This window comes from Sphaerodactylus townsendi, linkage group LG16 (assembly GCF_021028975.2).
Source record: "Sphaerodactylus townsendi isolate TG3544 linkage group LG16, MPM_Stown_v2.3, whole genome shotgun sequence".
In the NCBI taxonomy this organism is placed as follows: Eukaryota; Metazoa; Chordata; class Lepidosauria; order Squamata; family Sphaerodactylidae; genus Sphaerodactylus; species Sphaerodactylus townsendi.
Genome location: NC_059440.1, coordinates 27,271,721 through 27,298,304, shown reverse-complemented (window position 1 = coordinate 27,298,304; position 26,584 = coordinate 27,271,721). Strand labels below are relative to the sequence as shown.

The window sequence follows — 26,584 nt, the reverse complement described above, 5'->3', positions numbered from 1 at the left end:
TATTCGAGATAGAAATATTTAAAACAATAGTTGCAACTCTACTATGGGGAGAGGTTGAAAATTATGATTCATTGACATCACTGGTATTAGCCAATCAGAGGCTGAAAATTATGTGTTCTTGACAGCATTGGCATTAGCCAATCAGTGCTGCCTGAATCTGGCTACAAACTACCAGCTTACAGATTGGTTTTTTCCCCCTTTATTTTCTCACATTGCTCGACCCTGGAAAAAAGAGACACATTTTATACAGAACACAGAGCGCTTCCAGATCAGCCGCACTGTTCTGTAAAATCTGTTGTTTGTCTTCCTTCATGATTTCTTCACCCTAGGCTTCCACCCTCTCCCACTCTGTAGAATATTTTGGTATGAATACACAGCGCAGCCGTACTTGGAGAAAAGGGACTTGGGCGACTGGAACAAATATTACTTCCTCCGATCTGGAGGGATGAGAAACAAGCATTATCTATCTCTCGAGAACATTTTGTGCAATCTATCATGTTTATTGCACCCAAACACGCCATCTGGATTTTATGATGTTATTTGGGGCTATATTAAGAGTGACAGTGGATAAAAGCGGAGAATAATTTCCCTTTTCAAAAGCCTGGCTAGATGCAGAGAGTTCCTCAAAGTTCTCTTGCCCAAGAAAGGCTGTTTCTCTGCTGCCTTGAGATGTGGCAGCAGACAGGACTCCACAGCTGATCAGATAAAAACAAAAGCTTAGATGTCCCACAAAAGAATTTTGGAACCATCTACTTCACAAATGGCATTCTCATGGCTGACTTATGGCAACCCCAAGTGGCTGTCAAGGCGAGTGAGAAGCGGAGGGGGTTTGCCGTTGCAATTGTCAGAAGCACCGTAATGGAATCTCTTCTTCGCCGCTCCAAATCCCGATATTGTTCGTATTTCACATCTCCAACAAGAACGTTTTGTGCTGCCGGCCGACACGTCTGTTTGCGAAGGGCCTCTTGACAAGCTTTCGCACCTTCTTTTATTTTCATGCCAACGTTTCCGCCACTCTCTCTTTCTCTCCCTGCCTCCCCACCCACAATTGTCATCATCTCAAGATAACTCGGCACCAAGGATAAACAACATCAGGATTCAAGTCGAACAAGACTGTACTATGAGTTTCTGCCGGGGATGAGGGGCTCAGCTGAGCTTTCTGGCTGTATCGTTATCTCCCTCTCTGAATCCCATTTCACAGACTTCTGGGTGTCCAGCACTAGGCCCCGTCTCCAGCCTGTTTCCAGTCCAGCAGTGACCAGCGAACGAATCCAAGTTACCAGCTGGTAGCTGAACCTGGCAGAGGTCCCGGGATGCCAGGCAAGTGAGAAGCCGATTGGCTGTGGAGCTCTTCAGGCAGATTATGAGGACAAGAGCCAGGGAATGTTCTACCAGCAAAGGTCAGGTTTCAGCTGAGGGATGTAACAGAACCTGCTTGCTGCAATCGTGCCTGTTGACGAATATGGCCTTGATCCTGGCAAGGCTGAGAGCCAACGTGGTGGAGTGGTTAAGAGCAGGTGGATTCTAATCTGGAGAACCAGATTTGCTTCCCCACTCCTCCACATGAGTGGCAGACTCTTATCTGGTGAATCAAATGTGTTCCCGCACTCCTAGATTCCTGCTAGGTGACCTTGGGTTGGTCACAGTTCTCTCAGAACTCTCTAAGACCCACCTATCTCACCAGGTTTCTGTTGTGGGGAAAGGAGCTTGTAAGCCATCTTGAGTCTCCTTACAGGTGTGAAAGGTAGGGTACAAATCCAAACTCCTCCTCCTCCTCCTCCTCCTCCTCCTCCTCCTCCTCCTCCTCCTCTTCTTCTTCTGACTACTTTCACGCTCAGTTCCTAGACACAAACTGAACCAAGTCTCTACCTGCCCTTTTCATCTTCTCCATTCTTAGAATCTGAGAGATGTTTTACTTACAGACAGGTACATTTGAGAGGATTTGCTCTCTTGATATGCTCTGGCTCCCTGGACTCAGCCTTCTCCAGGTGGTAACCTGGGAACTTCTTTCCGGAGTTCCCAAATCCTTTTGGTGCTCAGTTGTACAGCAACTGTGTGGGTTTTTTTTTTGTCATTTGAGAGTATTCCCCCCCATTCTAGTATCAGGCCAGGGCAGGTCCTGAGTTTCCGCCCCTGAAAATATTCATGCTCGACCCACATATCTTCCCCCAAAACTGTGTCATACATGTTGAATGTTGAAGTGTTTGTGATAGTTCTGTGATGTCACAGTAGCTCAGCCAATGGTGGATTGGGTAGGAAGAGGATATTCAGCCACCTTCCAGTCTAGCTCACGTCCTGTTTGCCAGATGTGAACGGGGAGCCAGATGTGACTGTTCATTGACCCATTAATGGCTGTCTGGCCGGCCGCCTCGCTGTATCCCTTCCTAATGGTGCAGTTCAGTACAATCAACTTTCTGCATACGTACTTCTCAAATAGCCCAGTTGGAAGACCCATGATTAACACCCTGATTCTGCCGTCCAGTAGCTACCATCTAGATGTGCCACGGGGAAGTCTGGCACCTCAGCACTGTCAACGTTAACTTGAGCCACTGAGCAAACAACCCATAAATCTGCTCCCGCTCTCATTGCTTTTCTAGATGCTGAGATGTCGACTGTGTCATTGTGATTGTGTAAATGTGCTTGTGTGGGGGGGAAACACATATTTTTCTTTTCTCCGAAGCCGTTCTGAGCTCCCATGGGAGCCCAGCCATGCAATTGCCTTTAATGAGCTAGAAGGCACGGCAGAAGTGTTGAACGAGAGATGGGGGCAGGGTGAATAGCTTGTTAATGGTCAGCCAGCCTCATAAACCGCCAGAGAAGTTAGCAAGCACGGCCACTCTCTGGCAACACTGAGGCAGATGACAACGCTGCCAAGTTAATTATGCAGCCAAGTCAAGGAAGATGGGGGAGAGAGGATCTCGGCCCTCAGCAAAGACGGAGCCCTGCCCTTTCATTCTTCCCCTAGATCTGTTGCAGTATTGGGGAAATTGCATTTTTAAAGCTTCATTATAAATAAATAAATAAATTTCCTGCAGGATAGGCATGAAATCTCCATGTACGGGGCAGAGAGGGGAAGGTGAAGCAAAGCAACCAATCGTCACTCAAAGAGTGATTGGCTTGTGGAATTCCCTGCCACAAGCCACCAGTTACGCACATTATTGGAGGAGAGGTCCATAGTGGTTAGTAGTCCTGATAACTAAATGGAACCCCCATGTTCAGCAGCAGTATACCTCTAAGTATCAGCTACTGAGCAGCAATGACAAGGGGTAGATCTTAACCTCTGTGCCTAGCTTTAAGGGAGGACCGTCTTAACAGCATTATAGCCCCCTGGGCAAAGTAGTGCACCTACACAACCATGTAGTGTATGAGATATGTACACATACATACATGTGTGATTGCAGAGGTGACCAACTCTGGTTTACCATAATAAAATATTCTGTGCATTTCTCCAACATATGAATTGGAATTGAAGACCGTGTATTTGTGATGACAGAGGCATCTATTTTGACCAGGAAATCTGACACATAGTTAAGAGGGGTGGACTTGAAGCCTTCAAGCCCCCACAGAACATTTTGCCTCTAACCTTCTCTGCTGGAATTCTTAGAGAGCTGGGGATGTTTATTTTGCTGAAGAGAAGGTTGAGAGGTGACATGATAGACATCTTTAGATATCAGAAGGGATGTCATCAAGGGAGGGAGCAAATTCTGCTGCTCCAGAGACTAGGACCAGGAGTCATGGGTTCAAGGTGAAGAAAAAGAGATTCCACCTAAACATCAGGGAAAACTTCCTGACAGTCAGGGCTGTTCGACAGTGGAATGCACTACCTCGAAGTGTGGTGGAGTCTCCTTTGAAGGATTTTAAAGAGAGACTGGATGGCCATCTGTCAGGAGTGCTTTGGTTGTGTGTTCCTGCATTGCAGGGGGTTGGACTGGATGGCCCTTGGGGGTCTCTTCTAACTCTGTGATTCGATGATCCTATAATCTGGTTGATGAAACCCAGCAAAAGGCTGACCCAACCTTGAACTGGCTGCCTGAAACCGACTTCTCTCGGGATCAAACTCAGATCGTAAGCAGAGCTTGGACTGCAGGACTGCAGCTTTCCACTCTGCGCCACGGGGCTCTTCCCATTGCTCCCTTTAGACCAGTGGTTAATGTAATGAATGTAACTGATGCATACCATGCAGACGTATCAATGCATAAATTGGTTTGAAAAATGTATGCCCCAGATAGAGGATGCAGAACAGACCGTGGGGCATCTATCTGCACGGGGAGAAGCAGAACTTGAATCAGGGCAAGGGATTTGGTGGCATTCTTGTCCACAACTAGAGGAATATTATCTCCTATCTGAAGTGTTTGTGATAGTTCTGTGATAGTATCACAGAACTATCTGAAGGGACTTCGTGTGGGAGTGGGGGACTGATGCTCCTCCAGGCGTTGCCCTTGGAAAACAAGGGCTCAACATGAGGTTGGGTCTATAAAGCAGCAACATCTGCCTTTCCTAGGAGCTCTCCCAGGTCCTGAAGAGACCATCTCTGGCTGCAGCCAGCTTATAGCAGCCCTTTCAGTTTTTCAAGGCAACAGCCAAACAAGAGGTGTTTTGCCATTTGCTGCATCTGTTTAGGTACCCAGGTATTCCTTGGTGGTCTCCCATCCAAGCACTAACCAAGACCAACCCTGCTTAGCTTCCAACATCTGATGAGAGCAAGCAAGTCTGGTCTATCAAACAAGGCCTCCATCTCTTCTAGAAGAGTTTGAAGAATTTGGATTTATACCCCCCTTTCTCTCCTGTAAGGAGACTCAAAGGGGCTTACAATCTCCTTTCCTCCCCCCCCCCCCCAACAAACACCCTGTGAGGTGAGTGGGGTTGAGAGAGCTCCAAAAAGCTGTGACTAGCCCAAGTTCACCCAGCTGGTGTGTGTCGGAGTGCACATGCTAATCCAGTTCACCAGATAAGCCTCCACAGCTCAAGTGGCAGAGCGGGGAATCAAACCCAGTTCTCCAGATTAGAGTGCACCTGCTCTTAACCACTACGCCACTGCTTCTACCTGCTACCTTGGATGATGTTTTGCTAAAGGCCAATCCATACCAGGCTTTGGTGTTCATCCTCCACAGCCAGACTGATGAAGCATTCTGTGGAATCTGAAATCTTGCTTGCTGCTTGTCAGGTATATGACCTCATTCAACGCTGGACTTTGGATTTTATGATTCAGAAGTCTTTATTGAAATGAGCACGTGCACCTGGCCTTTACAAAGCCAGTTCTGACCCCTTGCATACGTAACCTGGGCTTTATCCCCTCCAGTGCCCACACCCCCTCCCCTCTCCATTCCCATGAAGCGGGAAAGTGAAAGAAAGCAGAAGTCCTTCTCCAAGGACGGTGAAGAGATAGGAAGCCATCTGCCTGCCTTCCCTTCCTTCTCAGGAAGGCGCCAGAGATGCTTCTAATTAACTACAATTGCCAGCACGAGAAAAGGAAAGAGAGACCCATAAACTAAAAGAGGGTCTGCAGAGAGAGAGAGAGAGAGAGAGAGAGAGAGAGAGAGAGAGAGAGAGAGAGAGAGAGAGAGAGAGAGAGAGAGAGAGAGAGAGAGAGAGCAGTCCTTAAACCAACACCGATATCCTGATGCTGCTCTTGGGTGCTCCTAAGAAAAAGCTATTGTGGTTTTATTTTTTAAAATTGTCTTATTTCCCACTCCTCTCCCCTTGTCCTGTTGCTGGTCTCCAGCATCTGGTGTTCAGAGGTATACTATCTCTAAACATGGCGGTTCTATTTAAGCTGTTATGCTCACAGCTGTTGCTGGGCCCATCCTCCCTGAAATGCAGCTAACAACTGCAATAGCTGGTTAGATCTGTAACAATATACAGCAGAGGAACTGGAGCAGGGATAAGGTATGGAGTGTGGCTATGGAGAGCTTCTTTACTTCAGCTTCTGTGTGCTGTAGCAGTTTGCAGGTTGGAATAGAATCTGGAACAATCCAGGCTGAAATGCCTCAAATCTTACAGGATGATGCTGGGCTGGTTGCTCTCAGACTTAGCCTACCTCACAGGGTAGTTGGGACAATATAGTGACAGAAGGAAGGGCTTTCTATGCAAAGGGGAAAAGAAAAAGAAGAAGAGTTTGGATTTACACCCCACCTTTCTCTCCTGTAAGGAGACTCAAGGTGGCCTATAAGCTCCTTTCCCTTCCTCTCCCCACAACAGACACCTTGTGAGGCAGGTGGGGCTGAGAGAGGTCAGAGAAAACTGTGACTAGCCCAAGGTCACCCAGCAGGAATGTAGGAGTGTGGAAACACATCTGGTTCACCAGATAAGCCTCTGCCACTCAGGTGGAGGAGTGGGGGATCAAAAGTGATAGGAATCGATTTTACGGCATATGGCGCTTTGGGTGTCATGTTTAATCTGTGGAAAGGCGGCACATAAATCCCACCCCCCAAAAGAACAGCAAAGGACTGAAAATTCCACTAGAATGTCTCTTTGTCTCCTCCTCCCCCCCCCAACCCTAACCTTTCTGATCCTCATTCTTCCAAATTATCACCTTTTCCATATCTGCGGGTTTTGGGATAGAAAGACTGACTTTTCTGGCACATGTTATCTCTGGGTGAGTGCACTGTAGGGCCTGAATTTACAGCACTGTGTAGTTAGCATCTCAGAAAGGGGGTGGATTGGGGGGGGGAGTGGTCGCCAAGGATTGGCTGGAGGAGGGAGAGAGGCTGAATGAAACTGCCTGCAAGCCTGCAACACCGTCTAGCTCTGGGAACCGGCTAGGAAGGGAACGCATCCAGTCGGGCTGGCTGCGATTCTCGGTAGCTGGAGCCACGTTATCTGGTTCCAGCATGCTTCTTCGGTTCCCTTGCATTGGTTTTCTTGTAATGCAGGATCCTTAACGGCAGATAAAGGCCCCGGTTGGCTCCAAGAGACCTCAGCAGGGAGAATCTCCACTTTTAGAATTCACAGAAGGCTACCGGGAGGTTCGGAAGGCCAAGGATTTCTCCCTGCAGAAAGCTGAAGGAGTCCCTTGCAAACGTTTGCCCCAGAGCACACGGAGGCCGGGCTGTCTTAAAAGCCTCGCAGAGCATTGCGCGTGGCGTGGGAATGGCTCAGGAACTCCGGCACATCTCGCCAGAAGGAGGCCACGCGAAAGAAAAGGTCTGCATTCGAGCACCGAGCGAGAGGACCCTCCGTTTCACTCCCTTCCAAACTTCCAGGTGGGCTGGGAGGCAAGCGTGAGAAATTCCTCCAGCAAATAACTCTGCAGGGCAAAAGTCTAGCAAGAGTCTATCGCAGGGCTCCTCACCACCTTGCTCTGTTGATGCCTCATGGTCAAGGGCATCAGGGAGAACTCGGCTGGATCCATCCTGAAGTCCCACTAGCTCGAGGTCCTGCTTCCAACAGCCAGACGTCCGTGTGATGACCACCGGCACTGTCTCCTCTGCTATGGAAGACTGATCAGCAGCTCCTGCAGTGGTGCATGTGGAAGAAAAGGAAACCCAAAAGGCAGTAAGGGACTCTTACCAGACTTCCCTGAAGATGTCTGACCAGGAGTTCGATGACTTTGAGGCAGACAGCCTGTCTGACTCGTCCCGGATGATTTCCGGCCTCCCCACCTACAACATGGAGGACCAACTCCTGCCCATGGAGCGCCGCAGCACCTGTGAGTGCTGGGCCTGGACTTTCCTCGTGGTGGTCATGAACTCTTTGGTCTTCTTCTTGAATGTCCTCCTCCTAGCCTCCATCTTCGCCGTGGTCCTCCTGCCCACCATCGTGGTGGTCTACTTCGGCTTCCAGTGCCACTCACGGGTAAGCGGCATGCAGAACCCTCCCTCCTCCTTCTGGTGAAGGAGCCTCCATCCCTGCTATGAAATATGTGGCACGCAGGCTGTGATTGCTCAGTAGAGAGGGACTGGCACTCTGCACATGTCCAGAGGCGCCATCCCCTTTGCACGCTCTCTTTAAGTATTCGAAAGGCTGTCACTGAGAGGTGGACAGGGAGCTGTTCCCGTTGGCAGCAGAGGGTAGGTCTCGCAATAATGGGGTTAAATTATGGGTGAAAAGATACTGGCTGGAAAGGTTTTTTTTTTCACAGTAAGAGTTGTTCAACAGTGGAATCGGTTGCCGATGAAAATAATTACACTTTTTGCATCAATATTTCATTTGACAAAACCGATGTGCTCTGTTTTCCTCCCAGTGTCTACAACAACCCTTTGATGTAGGCCAGTGTTGGGTAGTGAGCTTCCTGTCCCTGGCAGTCTTTAAGAAGTGGCTGGACAAACATTTATCAGGGATGCGCTTGGCTGATCCTGTATTGAGCAGGGAGTTGGACTAGATGGCCCCTTCCATCTCTATAATGTTATCACAGTGAGCCTCAGCAGGGAAAACATGCTCAAGAGGACAGAAAATGTCCCTCTCCCGTTTTCAAGTGGCAGGTAGTTCCAGAGGTTACTGCCACAGAATCAGGCCCCTTGTGAGGAGAGAAGGCCGGAGATTTCTGGTACTTTTGTTACATCTGATGATTGAGAAGCATGTATGTTGAGTTGGAGTTGGATATGCACGTATACGAGCCATCCAGGCAAAGTCAGTTCCCCCACTAAACAACAACAACAACAACAACACCACCACAAAAACAGTGCTTTCCGCGACCTAGATAGCGAGGGTGTGTCTTGTAGCCGCCAGCCACAAAGGATACTGAGAAAACAGACCTAAAACCCTAGGGACCATCAGCTGTTCATTGAGCACAACATAACCCCGTTACTCTGTGCATGCTCAGAGGCAGTGGTGCTCTTCTTAGCCTTCTTGAGGGAAGAGCACACCTTCCTAGGCAGCATCCTAAGTGGGTTTGGCTCAAACCCTGAACACAGAACAAGAACCTGATTTTGAAACTTGGGTCACGAAAATAACATGTCATATGTGAGTGCTGTTTTTCTGTTGCAGGGGGATGAGGGTGGGCAAACACAGATTAAAAGTCTATCGTTTGCTACGTTTGTGCACTGAATTTTTACTTTTAAAAACGAGCTCGTTTTCCAATACTGCTTGTGGATCAATACACTGACCCCACACATTTTGTTGTGCAAAGAAACGATGAACGTGTTGTGCACAGTGCACATGAATCCACAAGCAAGGACAGAAAAGCAGACGGCAAAAGCATCCGTCCAAATGTGAATGTGTATAAAAATAAACAGAATGGAGACCATTTGTCCACCCCTAATTCAAGTCTCATCTGGGCCGGATCCTCAGCAGGCAACATTAGGCAAACTGCTAACCTTTAAGCCTCAGACTATACTTCTTCGATATGGATATATTAACATTGGCCTACATCAAAGGATTGTTGTAGACATTGGGAGGAAAACAGAGCACATCAGTTTTGTTAAATGAAGCATTGATGCAAAAAGTGTAATTATTTTCTTAGGGGAAGGGAGCTATAAGAGGGCACTGATTTTTCCAGAGCCGACGATGCAGCAATTGGGGATGGAATTCCTACTCTTTGGGTATCTGTCGGCACAACTGCATATTCCGAGCACCCAAGGTCAGAGAATTTAGCAATTGCAGTTTATAATTTTAAAAGCCATGTTACTGGTCCTTAAGTCTAGGAGACTGGTTTCTGAGATTACGCTGTCATCGCCCATATGCTTTAAAGGCTAAGGTGCGTTGCTGCGTATGTTTGTGTGTGTTGTTGCTGTTGTCGGGGTTAGCGGAGGTCATTTCCAGGGGGTGGAGGGCTTAGCCTCCGCATGATTGGATTTTAAGCATATGTATGCCAGGTGGCTTGATTTACATAATTTATTCAGGTCGTAAATCCCCTCCATTTGGAAGAACCCAAACCAAAAAAGAAAAAGTAAAACGCCATTGAGCATAGCCAGAGCACTCTTTTCTGTTTTCAGAAAAGAATAAACGTTGTAGAAAATAGGGGAATAATAATTATAAAAAGAAACGCCCCATTTCCTTCCCCCAGATTCATGTCCTCCTTCTATAATATCTGGCTAGGAGGGTGAAAATATTGCCAGATCAGTAAAATGCTGACTGCAGGGGGTGGGGGATTTTTAAACTATGATAGGAAGCCATCTAAAGTTACTCCAAGCAGAGTCATGCATTTAAATCTGTTTCGATTCACAGAAATTCCTGTTGCGCAAAGGCTCCGAAACAGAGCTATAAAATCCCGAAGCCCTTGGATCAAAGCTAACTTTCACCAGACGCTCACTAGGTGGCATTAGGCGAGCACCCGTTCTCTCAGCGCCCCATCTGAAAAGTTGGCCTACTTTTTAGGGGTTTTGTAGGATTACCACAAAAATGACATACGAAGAGTAAAATTGCGTGCTAAGAAGTGCTAACAGCGAAGGCTAAAATTATATGTGATGCTGGAATTCTATGACCAGTATTCTACGTGTGTAGAAGCAGCCATGGGCCAGGGGAGTTAATCCAGAGAACCAGCGTGGTGTCGTGGTTAAGAGCAGGTGCACTCTAATCTGGAGAACCAGGTTTGATTCCCTGCTCTGCCACTTGAGCTGTGAAGGCTTACCTGGTGAACTAGATTAGCTTGTGCACTCCAACACATGCCAGCTGGGTGACCTTGGGCTAGTCACAGTTCTTTGGAGCTCTCTCAGCCCCACCCACCTTACAGGGCGTTTGTTGTGAGGGGGAAAGGAGTTTGGAAACTCCTTTGAGTCTCCTTACAGGAAAGGGAGGGGATATAAATCCAAACTCGTCCTCCTCCTTCTTAGATCAAGACTATGGTGCTGGAGAAGGTGAGGTTGACTTTTTCCCCTTCCCTATCTCCTCCACCCTAGAGCTACTTTAAACCTCAATATGTTTGTGAGGAGAAATCTAGTGTCCTCCCTCTTTACCTCCAAGATTTTAAGGCCGTTATGAGGAGGGTCTTTTCAAAATGGGGAAAGGTCTTGGGAGGAAAGAGTTCACTCCCTTTCACCAGTGCCATAGATCCAGCCCCCCCCCCCCCCGCAATGTTTTTCAGGGCCAAATACCACAGTCTTCTCAGCCCCCAAGTATTGTTCATTTATCATTGGAACCAATGGGCCAAAAAACCTTCTTGATGAGGAATTAACCAGCGGAACTCCCTGCCACGGGATGTAGTGGCAGAAGCTAGTTGAGATGGCTTTAAAAGGGGGATTAGATAAGTTCATCTAGAGTTGCTAGCCAGAAATACAAAATGAAACTTCCATGTTCAGGGGCACTCTACCTCTGAAGGCCAAGAACAAAGGGGAAGGCTTGGCTTCTGTGCCTTCTGTACTCTAAGGCCTTTCAGGGGTGCCTGGTTAACTACTGTGCTAAAATGGAGACTGGCATAAACAGATGATTGGTTTGATTCAACTGGACTACTCTTCTGTTCACCTGCATAATCTGCCCAAGGCTTGATTCATTTGCCCCAAATAAAACCTCTGCCCTAGTTAATGCTTGCTTGTAATATATGGTCCTAATAACATAGTACATTTTCCCCATGTCCTGGCCTTCAGACATGCACCTGCAGTTTCTGGTGGGAACTCATTTCCTAGGTGTGCAGGGTTCCAATTCAGACTGGGACCATGGCACGCGAGGAAAAGGGATTCCTTTCAACCTTTCTATCTTGCTGTTTCCCTGTTCTGAAATGGTCCTTGTGGAGGTCTACTCTTTTGCCCTTGAGGAAATCTATGTGTACTCCAAAGAGCCTCCAAAAGGACAGTGGTGCCCCCTGGATGGGAAATGATTGCAGTAGCAATGGAGAAGGCTGAAGTCCCTTCTCTTTATGGGTCATGTTCCCATCCCGAACTGGGCCAACCCTTCCTTTGGAACTCGGTTCTCAGCACGAAATCACAACACACGTCTCATAACTGGGAGGCCAGGAGAAGACCTGGAGAAAAATGGCAGGCGTGGATGGACTCTTGATCCCTTTTCTTCCCGTGAGCTCTGAACTCCTTAGCAAAGCAGGTCTTGTGCCGTGATTCTTCCTTGGAGGGCCAAACTCTTGCTTGTATAGCACAGAAACCAGCAACCCTGGGTTCGTCGACGCCTGAAAAACCGCGGGGTCTGTGGCGAGGGAGATTCGATGCCATATGCACCATTAGAAAAAATATCTGCAGTAATTACCAAACCCCCACGACAGTCTTAGTAAATATAGCATCCGGGTTGACGGGCGATTATTTGTAGCCTCGGTTACTCACCGCAGTTTTTATTTTATTGCCACAATATTTCTCTCGAACTCTTCAGCATCCTCTTCCTTCCTCCTCCCGCACCCCATTCTTGTCTTTCGTTGCCTACGCAGGCTGAAAACTGTTAATTTCGTTTTAATTAAGGCTGCTTCCTGTTCGGCCCAGGCTATGCAATTTGCCTTTTTGATTAAAGAGTGAAAGGGAGAAGAGGCCCACCGAAGCATCTCCGCCCCGAACTAAAACTGCATCCGTCCTATCTCCTGTCTTTTGGCCTGTAGATCATCCTGATGGGCCCGCTCCCCGGCCACCGCTGGGCATCCCTGTATTTATTCACATTGACAAACTAATTTGGTTCTCATTAAGTATTCTGCAGATCGGCTGCGCCTGGCTTCTCCGCATCACTTTTGTTTCATTAGGGAAGGCGGGTGACGTTTACATTCTCTCGTTCTCTGCGGTTTCCGGGAAACTTTCTTGGCTTTATCCCTCGGACGTTCTGCTTTCAAAGCAAGTGAGAAGCAGAGTTGGATTCCCATGGCCTTCCTCTGCGGAGCCTTCCTTGGTGGTCTCCCATCTGACTTCTGAGAGAGAGGGGTAGGGGATGTGGGTCAACCCAGAGGTAAGGCCCCCGCGCGGTTCAGGAACAATAACAGCTAAGACTGAAGAAGAGTTGGTTTTTATAAGCAGCTTGCTTAAACCCTGGAGAGCCAGCGTGGTGTAGTGGCTAAGAGCAGGTACACTCTAATCTGGAGAACCGGGTTTGATTCCCCGCTCTGCCACTTGAGCTGTGGAGGCTTATCTGGTGAATGAGATTAGCTTGTGCACTCCAACACATGCTAGCTGGGTGACCTTGGGCTAGTCACAGTTCTTTGGAGCTCTCTCAGCCCCACCCACCTCACAGGGTGTTTGTTGTGGGGGCGGGGGAAGGGAAAGGAGAGTGTAAGCCCCTTTGAGTCTCCTTGCAGGAGTGAAAGGGGGGATATAAATCCAAACTCTTCTTCTTCTTCTTCCTTCAGGTCCAGCACTTCAGCTTCTCAGAGGCATCTGTTTGGCAACTCCTAGGAACAGTTCACCAGATTGCATGGGATTTTGCCCTGATTCTTTCTGGGTCTTGTTGTTTATTTCTGTGCATTTCTATTCGCTCTATTCCCAAAGGTCCCAGCTCAGGTTAAAACGTGTTCTTCACTTGCAAGAGCAGTGGTGAAAAGTGCCAACAAATCACAAACACACACGGTTCACAAGGCAAGAGATGCACAGAGGAGGCACACCATTGCCTTCCTCTCTGTTGTGATCCTGGACTACATCCAAATACTAACTGGCGTTGAACCTGCTTAGCTTCTGAGATCTGATGAGATCGGTCTGGCCTGGGCCATCCAACTCTTAAGTACTTGCAAGTAGATGCTCACAAACTGAGCATTTCTTTAGGGAGAAAAAATATATGATGTTGTTGGGATGCGGTGAACTCTTTGGCCATCTTCGTACCCCCAACAAATGTCGCAATCTCTTTGCCCACTGGAACCAGCTATGGTTCTACAGCTAGCTATGGTTCCACAGCCATTTCACAGGGCAAAACAATTTCTTTTGGGATTTCAAGGACTTCCGAACATCTGCGCTGGAAGAAACGTGAAACAACGTAATTAAAACAGTTTATTATCCTATTCCGATCAAGACAGGTTCATGGCTCTGTTCTGTAGATCAGCCCTTGGGGAATCAACTGGATCAACATGGGACACATCACTGCCATAGCCTGACCTTTCCGGCCAAGCTGAGTCACTCAAAAGGAGACGCTGCAGTACGAAAAGCGCCCTCCATCCCCAGAGTCTAATTGTGAATGGGCTGCAGATCTATTCTTTCCACGGCTTCAGTGTGCTGTGGAGGATATAAATTGCTAAATTGGGTAGTCAAGGGCATCGCCAGCTAATAACATGAATAAATCAGAGCGGCTTTGGTACAATCGCTCCCTGCAGAGGAGAAATCAAGTACTCGTGCGTTTTATGTGTTGTTTACTTGGGTGTAGGTGGAATTTTCCTTGTAAATCTCCCAGCCAGCTGTGGCAGATCATACATGGGGAGACAGACACATCAAGAGGGAAAAGATTAGATATTTCCTTTAGTGTCACCTGGTGACTTACTCGTTCACTTTTTACTTGAAGATAAGGATCCCTCCATTTCATAGGCACTGTCAAAGTATGGCCACGTTGCTGGCAGAACACAGAAATCGTCGGGGTCGTATGAAATTGCTTGTTAGCTTTTTCTTAACGTTATTGCTGTGCTTGTTTTTAAAAAATCTTTTTTTGCTGATTAATGAAATGAATGAATGAAATGAGCAAATGTCATTTATTAAATTTTGGTTTCTTTCGGGATCAGTGAAAATGGGATCGAGTTCTTACCAATACTGTGCATTTCCCTCTGTGTTGACGCTGTTTTCTCCAGGAGAGCTGATCAATATTGTCTGGATCAACCACTGTCATTCCAAGGTGAGTCCAGGCCATATCTGCTGGTGGACTAAGAAGAAGAAGGAGGAGGAGGAGGAGGAGGAAAAGGAGGAAAAGGAGGAAAAGGAGAAGAAGGAGAAGGAGAAGGAGAAGGAGAAGGAGAAGGAGAAGGAGAAGAAGAAGAAGAAGAAGAAGAAGAAGAAGAAGAAGAAGAAGAAGAAGAAGAAGAAGAAGAAGAAGAAGAAGAAGAAGAAGAAGAAGAAGAAGAAGAAGAAGAAGAAGAAGAAGAAGAAGAAGAAGAAGAAGAAGAAGAAGAAGAAGAAGAAGAAGACCCTTTGCCACTCAGGTGGAGGAGTGGGGAATCAAACCCGGTTTCCAGATTAGAATCCACCTGCTCTTAACCACTACATCACGCTGGATCTTGGGCAAGATTGAGTGGGCAAGATCTAACCCAACGTTCTCCCCCTTGATAAGCTACCTTTGCAAAGGAACAACAAAGCATTTAAAACGAATGCAGAAGCAACTGCTAGGTCCTGGCTCCATAGGAGCTTCCAAATTAGCAAAGATTTCTGGAACGAAGGCTAGAAAGGCAGTCTCTGGGACCACGAGGCCTTGAAGCTATTATTCCATTCAGTGGGCTGCGGCAGCATCTCAGCAATTCCGCCCTCAAGCAGAGGAGCGAAAGCCCATTAAATCTCCCTTTCTGTCCGGCCCAACCCACCCTGTTGACCTTTCGAGAGAAGGATGCCTCTCGGCTGGGCTCAGCGTTCACCAACTTGATGCTGCAACAGCCCTTCATTTCTGCCATGCCCTGCTTTTCCCGTGGCTGCTCCCCCTCCCGGCCCCACGGCTCCTTAATGGAATCTGACTCTCCCCCCAAAAGCATTTACAACCCAGCTTTCATCTCCAAGCCCGTGGTCTCTTCCCACTTAGCAGGCTAGATTTGAAAGCATCGCCTCCTCTCCGGTTCGAAATGAGATGGGCTGCTCAACCCACAGCGATTTGTCTGCTGCTGCGAGCTCTCCACTTTGGCTTGAGTGTTTTCATCTGCAGCAGGAAGTGGCCGAGAGCGAAGGGAAGCGTTTTCCGTGCATTAGTCTGTGCCCAAGTGCTAATGGTCAAAGTTAGCAGGCTGGAGAGGAGAGTCCAGGCAAACCACTCGTGACTTTGCGCTCTCTTCCGTCAAATCCTCCTAACTCGATTGTGAAGCTTTTCAATGTGACAAGAGTTCAGCTGGCTCAGACCGAACTTCCATTGAGCCCAGCATCTTGTTTCTCACAAACCCAGGCGACCTTCAGGCAGGCAAGTCAAAAACTCTCTTTCTTGTTGGCCCCCAACTGCCAGTATCCAGAGGTATACTGCCTCTGAGCATGGAAGTTCTGTTTAGCCATCATGAGCTCCCAAAGGCACCTGGTGGGCCACTGCGAGTAGCAGGGTGCCGAACTAGATGGACTCTGGTCTGACCCAGCAGGCTCTTTCTTATGTTCTTATGTTCTAATGGCTGTTGACAGGCCTTTCAAATCCCCTTAAAAAGTCATCCGAGTTATCCACCACTGCTAGATCCTGTAGCGCTGAGTTCCACAGGCAAATCGTGCACTGCTTGAAGGGAAAGAGATGGGAAAGATGAACTGTTTGTTGTCTTTGCCCTTTCTTATATGTCCAGGGTAATGCTTATCGCCACTTTCAGATGGGCCCGGGGGTCCTGGAATTCTTTTGGCCTTCCTCTGGCCATAAAGCAGGGGTCATTGGGAGAATAGCAGTGAATCTCCTAAATTGTGCAGGGGGTTGGACTTGATGATCTTGAGGGTCCCCTCCCGCTCTATCTTTCTTTCGAAGAAGATGAACGGAAGATATTAGGAAAGCTGTGCCGTTTGAGCCTTGACTCTATTGACCATTAAGCCCGAACGATCAATTCTCTGTGTCAGCAAATCAGACAGCGTTTTCAATGGCAGCCGTCACCTGCAGCGATAGCGTTCCAGTGCAGATAATCCATCAAGCATTCCGTGGACTCAAATGGATTGCAATAAGACAGCTTCTTGAAATGTCAAGCATGTTTGATTCCTTGACCTTTATTATTCAGCGAGGAAGTGTGGAGTGTGTGCTTGCGGGTAAGCTGTGTATAAATGGAAGCAACAACCAGAGCACAATATCGAGCTTCACAGATGCCAGGACATTGTTTGTGTAAATAGCACTTTTGCTTCAAAAAGAGAAGCCTGGAACTGTTAAAAGATGGGCAGCCACAGGGAGATGGTCCAAGGTCATCTAGCAGGCTTCATGTGGAGGAGCAGGGAAACAAATCCAGTTCACCAGATAAGAGTCCACCGCTCACATGGAGGAGTGGGGAATCAAACCCGGTTCTCCAGATTAGAGTCCCCAGCTCATAACCACGCTGGCTGTCGACATGAGGAAAAGACAGAAGCCACTGAAATGAACTACATCCTACATGTGAGCTCCCCAAGGCACCTGGTGGGCCACTGCGAGTAGCAGAGAGCTGGACTAGATGGACTTTGGTCTGATCCAGCTGGCTTGTTCTTATGTTCTTATGAACTGGTCCAGTTCTGCTAAAACCTGGCAGCAAATGGACAAATTATGCTCCCCTTTTCTGATTGTGTATGACAGATGGGCATCTCAGTTTCACATTGGCCTCTTGGGTGACAAAAATCTCATTTGAATGCCGGCGGGATTAATCTACCACTGAATCATAAAGCCTCCGTCCCGGAGCAATAAGTGCCAGCATCTGTTTCTTTGGTTTGATGTTACACCAGGGGAGGCCCTGGGGAGCCTGCGAACAGCAAAGCGGACGAGTAAAAAAAAAGTCCACGTCTACACCTGGTGGTACGGCAAACTTTTCGGTTCTCCAGTCATGAACAAAGAGATGCCAAGATGTCAGACTACGAGCTGGTTCTTGGATGCTGTGGGAACAATGGAAAAGAGTTGCTGATTTGTCAAGCTGCGGCGTGGGCAGGCTAAAGGCACACAGCGGAGCAGATGGAACCGAGTGGGCAGTGAAAATATGGGGGAGGCCGCCTCAGAAGCAAGGGGTGACATTTGGGTTGCTCTCGATCATGGTCGATGGCCAATGGGGGTCAGTTCCCAATGGTGAGGCTCATGTGAAGAAGAAGAAGAAGAAGAAGGAGGAGGAGGAGGAGGAGGAGGAGGAGGAGGAGGAGGAGGAGGAGGAGGAGGAGGAGGAGGAGGAGGAGGAGGAGGAGGAGGAGGAGGAGGAGGAGGAAGAAGAAGAAGAAGAAGAAGAAGAAGAAGAAGAAGAAGAAGAAGAAGAAGAAGAAGAAGAAGAAGAAGAATTGGATTTATATCCCCCCTTTCTCTCCTGTAAGGAGACTCAAAGGGGCTTAGAAGCTCCTTTCCCTCCCCTCCCCACAACAAACACCCTGTGAGGTGAGTGTGGCTGAGAGAGCTCTGAAGAACTGTGACTAGCCCAAGGTCACTGCACTGATCTGCACAAGCCAATCTGATTCACCAGATAAGCCTCCACAGCTCAAGTGGCAGAGCAGGGAGTCAAACCCGGTTCTCCAGATTAGAGTGCACCTGCTCTTAACCACTACACCATGCTGTGGTGGGCGACCGGATGTGCATCTCATTTGCTGAGATCAACCGGCAGTCAGCAAATACACCGTCCGTCAGATTCGTCAGAGGCAAATGAATGCCAAGACTGTTTGAAAACATTCACAGCAATTTGCTGAAAAGCGAGTAAAAAAGCGGAGGCCTGTTTTTTCGTGTGATCCACCGTGGCTGAAAAATAGACTGAAAACAGTAAACAGGAGAGCTGAAATTAAGTGAAATCACCGCGGCATAAGGGAACCCGTCTCTCTCCCTTTCTTGCGGGTGTCATAACCATATCGATTCGACAGCAGCTGGCAGAAGAGGGTGAGGGTTTGTTTGTTTCTTCGAAGACAGACGATCATTTTTAGGAGAGCCGAAAGAGGTGTGAAAGAGCCGTCATCGCTGGCAGCAAAAACGTAAATTTCTTTTGCTCTCCTGTTATTTCTGGTCAGACCAATTTTTTTCTGCAGATTCCTCAGAATCAAAACACAAGAGGCAACAAAAGGCTGAAATCTCCAGCAAATTTAGTTCCTGGTAAACAGAAGCCAGGAGGAACCTCAGTTGAGATCAAAACCATGCCACAAGGAAGGTCATCTTCACTCTCTCTGATTCCTTCCGCACAGGAAGAATAATGCACATCTATTTTCACAAATGTTTAAAAGTGGATTTTGCCATTCCACACTGTAAAATCCAGCTTCAAAGTACATTGAAAGTGGATTGAAAGTGCATTATTCTGTATGTGCAGAAGGGGCCTCTGTGGTACCATTTTAATTAATTAATTTGTTTGTTTATAAGATCCCAGCTGGCGTGTGCTGAAGTGCACATGCTAATCTGGTTCACCAGATAAGCCTCCACCGCTCAGAGCGGAGAGTCAAACCCGGTTCTCCAGATTAGAGTGCACCTGCTCTTAACCACAACACCACGCTGGCTCTGGTTCAAGGGACATAATGTTAGGCTCATTCCGCACATGCATAATAATGCACTTTCAAACTGCTTTCAGTGCTCTTTGAAGCTGTGCGGAATAGCAAAATCCACTTGCAAACAGTTGTGAAAGTGGTTTGGAAACGCATTATTTTGCGTGTGTGGAAGGGGCCTTATGTTTCTGCAGGTTTGCCCATGGCAGGGAAAGGCTGAAAAATTATTGTTCTGCACCTTCTCATGGAGGAAATTTTTCTGAAGAACCGCAGCACTCCCTGGCCCATCGTTCAAAAGTCAGAGCTGCTGGCAGAGGTTTCTGCTGGCCCATTAAGCAAGGAGAAGAACCAGGACAGGAAGACATTAGGGATAATTAAGCTTTTAATCCGACAAGTGCAATCTCCTCTTCTCTCAGCAGTATGTCAAGATGGACTGGCAGCCAAGAGATTGAATATGTATGGGAGGAGGGAGGCAGGGAGGGAGGGAGGGAGGCAGCTTCCTGGGGAGGCCGTGTTGTCGGACAGATTCATTTTGTCATCTCATTTCATTTCCGAGACTGAAACTGACACAGAATGATTCCAAAAAGCCCCTGTTGCTTCGCTCGGTTATTGGCTTTGGAAGATAACCCTTGTGCAGCTGGTGTGGTGTAGACGTTAAGAGAAGAGGGACTCTAATCTGGAGAACTGGGTTTGATTCCTCGCTGCTCCACATGTAGCCTGCCTGGGGGACCTTGGGCTGGTCACAGTTCTCTCGGAACTCTCTCAGCCCCACCTACCTCACCAGGTGTCTGTTGTGGGGAGAGGAGGGAAAGGAGTTTGTCAGCCTCCTCGAGTCTCCGTAGGGTTGAGAAAAGTGGGGTATACATCCAAACTGTTCTTCCATCATCCGGTCCTCTTTTCTTTAAACAGCAATCTGATCTCTCTTAGGGCCCTTCGACAGGAGAAGAATAATGCACTTTCAATCCACTTTCACAACTGTTTGCGAGTGGATTTTGCTATTCCACACAGTAAAATCCAGCTGCAAAGTGCACTGAAAGTGTGGAAGGGGCCTCTGTGCCGGCTTTTAGCCAGCCGCTGCTGCAGAAACGATGGATTAGACCGGGCTTTCATCTGAACCAGAAAGACCAGTCTTATCTCAACCCCCTCTGCCTGCTGCTGCACATGCTCAGAATCACCTTCTTGTTCGTTTATGACTCTGTATTGATTCCTGGCAGCTGGAAGCCAGGGACAGAGGTTTAACTCGTCATTGCAAAAAACCCCCGCTCCAATTAAGCCTCTCTGCCGGTTGACTCTCACAAATCTAACCTGCAAGAATTTCAAAGCTCAGGAGTTTGCGGCGAAATTGTCCGGAATGAGCAGGCTGGTTCCATTTTTCATTTCCGGCTCTGGTGGCTTTGAGACGCCGACTTTGGCCCTTTCCGCACAGATCCCATAAAGCATTTCTAGAACTGGTTGTGGTGGGTTTTCCGGGCTGTGTTCGTGTGATCTGGTGGATCTTGTTCCTAACGTTTTGCCTGTAGCTGGCATCTTCAGAGGTGTATCACAGAGGGAAGATGCCAGCCGCAGATGCAGGTGAAACGTTAGGAGCAAGGTCCACCAGACCACGGCCAAGCAGCCTGGAAAACCCACCACAACCAGTTGAATCCGGCCATGAAAGCCTTCAACAATATAATTCTAAAACGTTTTCAATCTTCCATATGGAAACGGCTGTCCTTCCTGGTTTCTGACCCCTTTTCTCCATCCGTTGCAGGTGCTCCATTCCATGGCTTACTACTGCAAGACCATCCTGGATGATAACAGCTCTTCTGCCCTCATCATCCTCGGCTTCATCATCATGTCTCCCCTCATTGTCGTGGCCACGGCCCTGTACTGCAGCCTGGCGCGGCGCCTCCGCCTCTTCATGTGTTTCCAGCCTTGCGCTCGGGCGGTCTACAAGGGGGTGAAATGGCAGTGGTACGAGGACGGGGGGATCTACGGGTGCGTCAAGGCGTGGAACACGCAAGTCAAGGCCTGGGTGTGAGCCCGTCTCCTCAGCCTGCTCACCAGCGTCGCCTGTGCCTGGTTTTTTTTGCAAGAAACGGCAAACAAAATAACTGTGCAACACCTCTGCTGTTTTGTCTCTCCAAGCTGTGGCATGCTCGGCAACCTCATGTCAGCTCTGGAACGTTCTGTGAGACTGGAAAATCCCCTTTGTAACATTTGCCTCAGCTATGGATTTAACCAGGCTTCTGTTTTTTCTCAGCTGTTGTCTGCAAAATTGAAGGATAATAATTCCATCTGGCCTGACAGGGCTGTTGCAAGGATTACAAGAAGTTTCTTTATGGATAATGCTTAAAAGCAGGAATTTAGGACTGCCATTTCCATGTTGGAAAATACCTAGGCCTCTTCCGCACATGCAGAATTAATGCGCTTTCAATCCACTTTCACAATTATTTGCAAGTGGATTTTGCTCTTCCGCACAGTGAAATCCAGCTGTAAAGTGCATTGAAAGTGGATTGAAAGCGCATTATTCTGCATGTGCGGAAGGGGCCCTAGAGATTTTGGTGGTGAGGTTTGGGGAGGAATGCCGAAGTAGCCATTTTCTCGAGATAGACAGAACTCTGTTGTAACCCTAAGAGAACTTCAGTCACCACCTGGAAGCGAACCATCATGAAGGGTGGGGTAGGTATGATAAAAGGTACAACAAAGAAAATCACCTGAGGGCTAACGGTAATGAAATCACCCATCTCTTCAAAAACTTCAATAAAGCTTTCAGTCAAAAGAGCTTCTGCTTTGATCTCTTGTTTTTATACAAGGTAACACAAAAAATACAATTCACAAGAGCTCTGTGCTGAAGTCTCTTGTTTTGTACATGCAATGCAAATCAAATTACACAATCTACCTTGTCCCCTAAAGGGCTTACCACTAAGTCTGCAAGTTTTTTTCCAACCGTATAAGGTCCGTGAGATATTTCTGCTCAGTATATAATAATAAACGGGCTGTCATTCCCTGGTGCAGACATCATTATTTATACAAAACAAGAGTCTTAATCGCAAGCTCTTGTGAATGGCATATTTTGAGTTGTCTTACTTGTATAGAAACAAGAGATTGAAGCAGCGGCTCTTTTGAATGAAAGCTTTATTGAAATTTTTTAAGAGACTGGTAATTCCATTATCATTAGCCATGAGGTGTTTTTCTTTGTTGAACCATCTGCAAGTTGGCAAGCTTAAACGTATGATTATTTCGAGCACTCCTCTGGATATTGCTAAGAGGAAATTATTTTCTGAGGATTGAAGATGACATCTTCTTGTGCTCAATACAGGACATAGTTTGCGGCTCAAGTTTGGACCAAGGGGGGAGTGATTCCCAAATCCTCACTTCCCACTTGATGATCCTGAGGGGTCTCTGCCACATACTTTCCCCTTAACTGTAGTCAAGGTTAGGATAACGAGGATGATTGACGGATTGGAGCACCTTCCTTATGAGGAAAGGCTGCAGCATTTGGGACTCTTTAGTTTGGAGAGGAGACGGCTGAGGGGGGATATGATTGAAGTCTATAAAATTATGCATGGGGTAGAAAATGTTGACAGAGATAAATTTTTCTGTCTTTCTCACAATACTAGAACCAGGGGGCATTCATTGAAAATGCTGGGGGGAAGAATTAGGACTAATAAAAGGAAACACTTCTTCACACAACATGTGATTGGTGTTTGGAATATGCTGCCACAGGAGGTGGTGATGGCCACTAACCTGGATAGCTTTAAAAGGGGCTTGGACAGATTTATGGAGGAGAAGTCCGATCTATGGCTACCAATCTTGATCCTCCTTGATCTCAGATTGCAATTGCCTTAGCAGACCAGGTGCTCGGGAGCAGCAGCAGCAGAAGGCCATTGCTTTCACATCCTGCACGTGAGCTCCCAAAGGCACCTGGTGGGCCACTGCGAGTAGCAGAGTGCTGGACTAGATGGACTCTGGTCTGATCCAGCAGGCTAGTTCTTATGTTCTTATGTTCTTATAACCCAAGAGGAATCTCCATATTCTTGCGGAGAAGGAAGGCTTCAATGCTTAAATGAGGCACTAAGAGCAGGTCCAGTTTGCTTAAAACGTTGGGCTGCCATGAAGACCTTTGAAACGACGGTTGGCTCCAATTTGGAGAGCAGAGAAGGAGATGAGGCAAAATGAGGCAATAAACTCATGGATTTATTTTCTCCCCTGCTCTTTTCTTTTCAGCCATGTTGAGAGATTGGAGGTGAGCTTGCCTGAAGTCCGGTCTACTCATAAAGCCCAATTTCAATTTCAGACAGCAGGTGATTGCCTGTTTCTAAATGGCCCTGGTTTAATCATTCTTTGTAAGTAAACAACCAGCAAAACGTTCGAAAGGTTAAAACAGAACCTTTTTCTGTTAATATGCAATTGGCAGGCAGGTTTTACTTGAGAAAACATTAACCAGACCTTTCTCCTTCTTTGCTCCCTGAAATGGTACAGCCCTTTCTACTACTTGGGGTTCTCACTCAAGAGCCGGCAACCCCCATGGAGTCTTGTGGGGCGGGGGGATGTAAGTGCCCCGCGATGCCTTTCCAGTTGTAAACAAGAAGGGAAAAGGTCGTGTCAGAGGGTATTCTAGGAGTCACCCAAAACCTCTATGGTAGAAGCCATAGTTTCTGGGGAATGCTTGAAGGTCCCGCAACACCGTGACATCACTCCCAGTTATGGTGCTGGAATACTATTGTGAGATGCTGTTTTGGTTTGCCCATTTCTGCTCTACTGAGCTGCAGCGGGGGCAAGGACCACTTCATTTTGCTGCATGTGGAGACCAGACCTGAGAGAGATAGTATCATAGAATCATAGGCTCATTCCGCACATGCAGAATAATGCACTTTCAAACTGCTTTCAGTGCTCTTTGAAGCTGTGCGGAATAGCAAAATCCACTTGCAAACAGTTGTGAAAGTGGTTTGAAAACGCATTATTCTGCATGTGCGGAAGGAGCCCCTTTGCTTTCTAAAAATATATATACCTCCATGGTTTGTTTTTATGTGATTGGGGAAATTCAGGATTTAAACAAATGAATTTGCTATCCTCATGAGTAGTTTGTGCCACAGGAATTGAATTAACTTGGGTAGACTATTGAGAAAACTCAGCAATCAAGGAATAAGAGGGGAAGTCCTCCTATGGATTAAAAACTGGTTGAGAAACAGGAAGCAAAGAGTGGGTGTAAATGTGAAGTTCTCACAATGGAGAGATGTAGGGAGTGGTGTCCCCCAAGGATCTGTTTTGGGACCAGTGCTCTTTAACCTATTCATAAATGACCTGGAAGTAGGGGTGGGTAGCGTGGTGGCCAAGTTTGCAGATGATACCAAATTATGTAGGGTGGTGAGAACCACAAAGGATTGCGAAGAGCTCTAAGCCGACCTTTGATAAATTAGGTGAGTGGGCTAAGAAATGGCAAATGCAGTTCAATGTAGCAAAAATGCAAAGTGATGCACATATAGGCAAAAAATCCAAACTTCACATACAAGCTACAAGGGTCAGTGCTATCAGTCGCTGTGACCAGGAAAGTGGGATTAGCGCGTCTTTAGTTGATAGTTCCATGGGAATGTCAACTCACTGCATGGCAGCTGTGAAAAAGGCAAACTCTATGCTGGGGATAATTAGGAAAGGAATCTGGAGAATAAAACTGCAAAGATTGTCATGCCCTTATATAGAGCAGTGGTGCGACCGCGACTTGGAGCACTGTAGTCCAGTTCTTGGTCACTGCGATCTCAAAAGCGATATTGAGGAGCATAGGAAAGCGCAGAGAAGGGCAATGCTATGATTGAGGGACTGGAGCACCTTCCCTACGAGGAGAGGCTGCAGCGTTTGGGACTCTTTAGTTTGGAGGAGGAGACGCCTGAGGGGGGATAAGGATTGAAGTCTTTTACGCACCATGCATGGGGTAGAAAATGTTGACAGAGAGCATTTTTTCTGTCTTTCCTCACAATACTAGGAACCAGGGGGGGCATCCATTGAAAACGCTGTGCTTAAGAATTCAGGACTAATAAAAGGAAACACTTCTTCACTAAACGTGCATTGGTGTTTGGAATATGCTGCCACAGGAGGTGGTGTGATGGCCACTAACCCGATAGCTTTAAGAGGGGCTTGGACAGATTTATGGAGGAGAAGTCGATCTATGGCTACCAATCTTGATCCTCTTTGATCTGAGATTGCAAATGCCTTAACAGACCAGGTGATCGGGAGCAACAGCTGCATAGGCTGCCATGCTTTCACCTCCTGCATGTGAGCTCCCAAAGGCACCTGGTGGGCCACTGCGAGTAGCAGAATGCTGGACTAGATGGACTCTGGTCTGATCCAGCTGGCTTGTTCTTATGTTCTTATGTTCTTAGACTACCAGCCACCATTCTGAAGATGCCACCTAGGTCTCTGTGGTCCCTGTTTTCATTGACATTCTCAGTCTCCACACATATGGCGACAGCTGCGGAAAGCATAACTAACAAATGGTGTGAGCCCTCTCAAATTTGCACAAACAGTGGCAGTTCAAATTTTCTACCCTGAGGGAGCCATTTCCAAAACTTCTCAGCAAGGCTGTTAACAATAGAATGTTTCAAGAGGACAGTGATTTATAGGATCGCCGGTGATTCGGAAGTGACTTGGTGGCACTTAATACACACACACAACATTGCCCTGTGTGAACGGAGAGTGTTACGCTGCCAAATCCAACACTACTGCTGTCTGCACCTCGTTGAGGAAGATTGATAGGCAGCCTTTTGAGGGAAGGCTGTCCGTGTCGGCCATTTTTAGCTTCCTCCTCGTGGAACCCCATCAGGAGCTCATCACAGCGATTCCGGGAACACATTTTGGAAGCTAGTGTGATAAATGAATAATCTATACTGATAATGAAAACTGCCAACTGCAATCAATAAAACGCTCACAGAAGAAGGAGGGACATAAAAATACAGCTTTTTGCTGTATTCTCCCAGCTGAGAGAGGGTGGAATTGTCACTTCTATCCACGATACTGTCCAGGGCCCCTTCCGCACATGCACACACACCAGGCTACATTTTCTCTAAATACGCCTCTGGCTGAGAGTGTGTGACTATCCCAAGGTCATCCAGCAAGTTTCCAGTGAGGATTCAAACCAGGTTTCCCAGATCCTAATCCGACACCTTAACCACTTAAATTATTATATTTCCCAAATGATGAGAGGGCATCATTCGGATTTTCTGTCTCATCCACTAAAATGTCTTTGCCCACCCTGGTTCATAAAGACTGCTGGGAGCAAGGCCAGTAAAACAAGAGAAGCAACAGCTAAATGCACATCCAGACTGGAAGGCTTTCTACACACGCTCCGTAGACTCCAGAAACAAATTTGCATGCTGCACTCTCCTCCACAAACTCATAGCCCGGGCACAAACTCTTGACTTGATGAATATGCATTTGCCCAGCCATGCATGGCTAAATCTGTCTGGAGGGGGTGGAAGAGGGGAAACAGGGCAGTAAATATCATCGCCCATTAAGGTGCAACCATCTCCATGGTAACCTTTTTTGGGGGGAAATAAAACTGCGCCACATGC

General features: G+C 47.4%; 1 protein-coding gene across 1 annotated transcript; it reads left to right on the top strand.

Moving 5' to 3' along the window:
• The first annotated feature begins 6,759 nt into the window (after window positions 1-6,759).
• TMEM88B (transmembrane protein 88B) lies at window positions 6,760-21,517 on the top strand. Its single transcript, XM_048519410.1, has 2 exons — window positions 6,760-7,794; window positions 20,788-21,517. Exons 1-2 carry the CDS (start codon window positions 7,525-7,527, stop codon window positions 21,055-21,057), a joined length of 540 nt encoding a protein of 179 aa, XP_048375367.1. The 5' UTR covers window positions 6,760-7,524; the 3' UTR covers window positions 21,058-21,517.
• The last annotated feature ends 5,067 nt before the right edge of the window (window positions 21,518-26,584 follow it).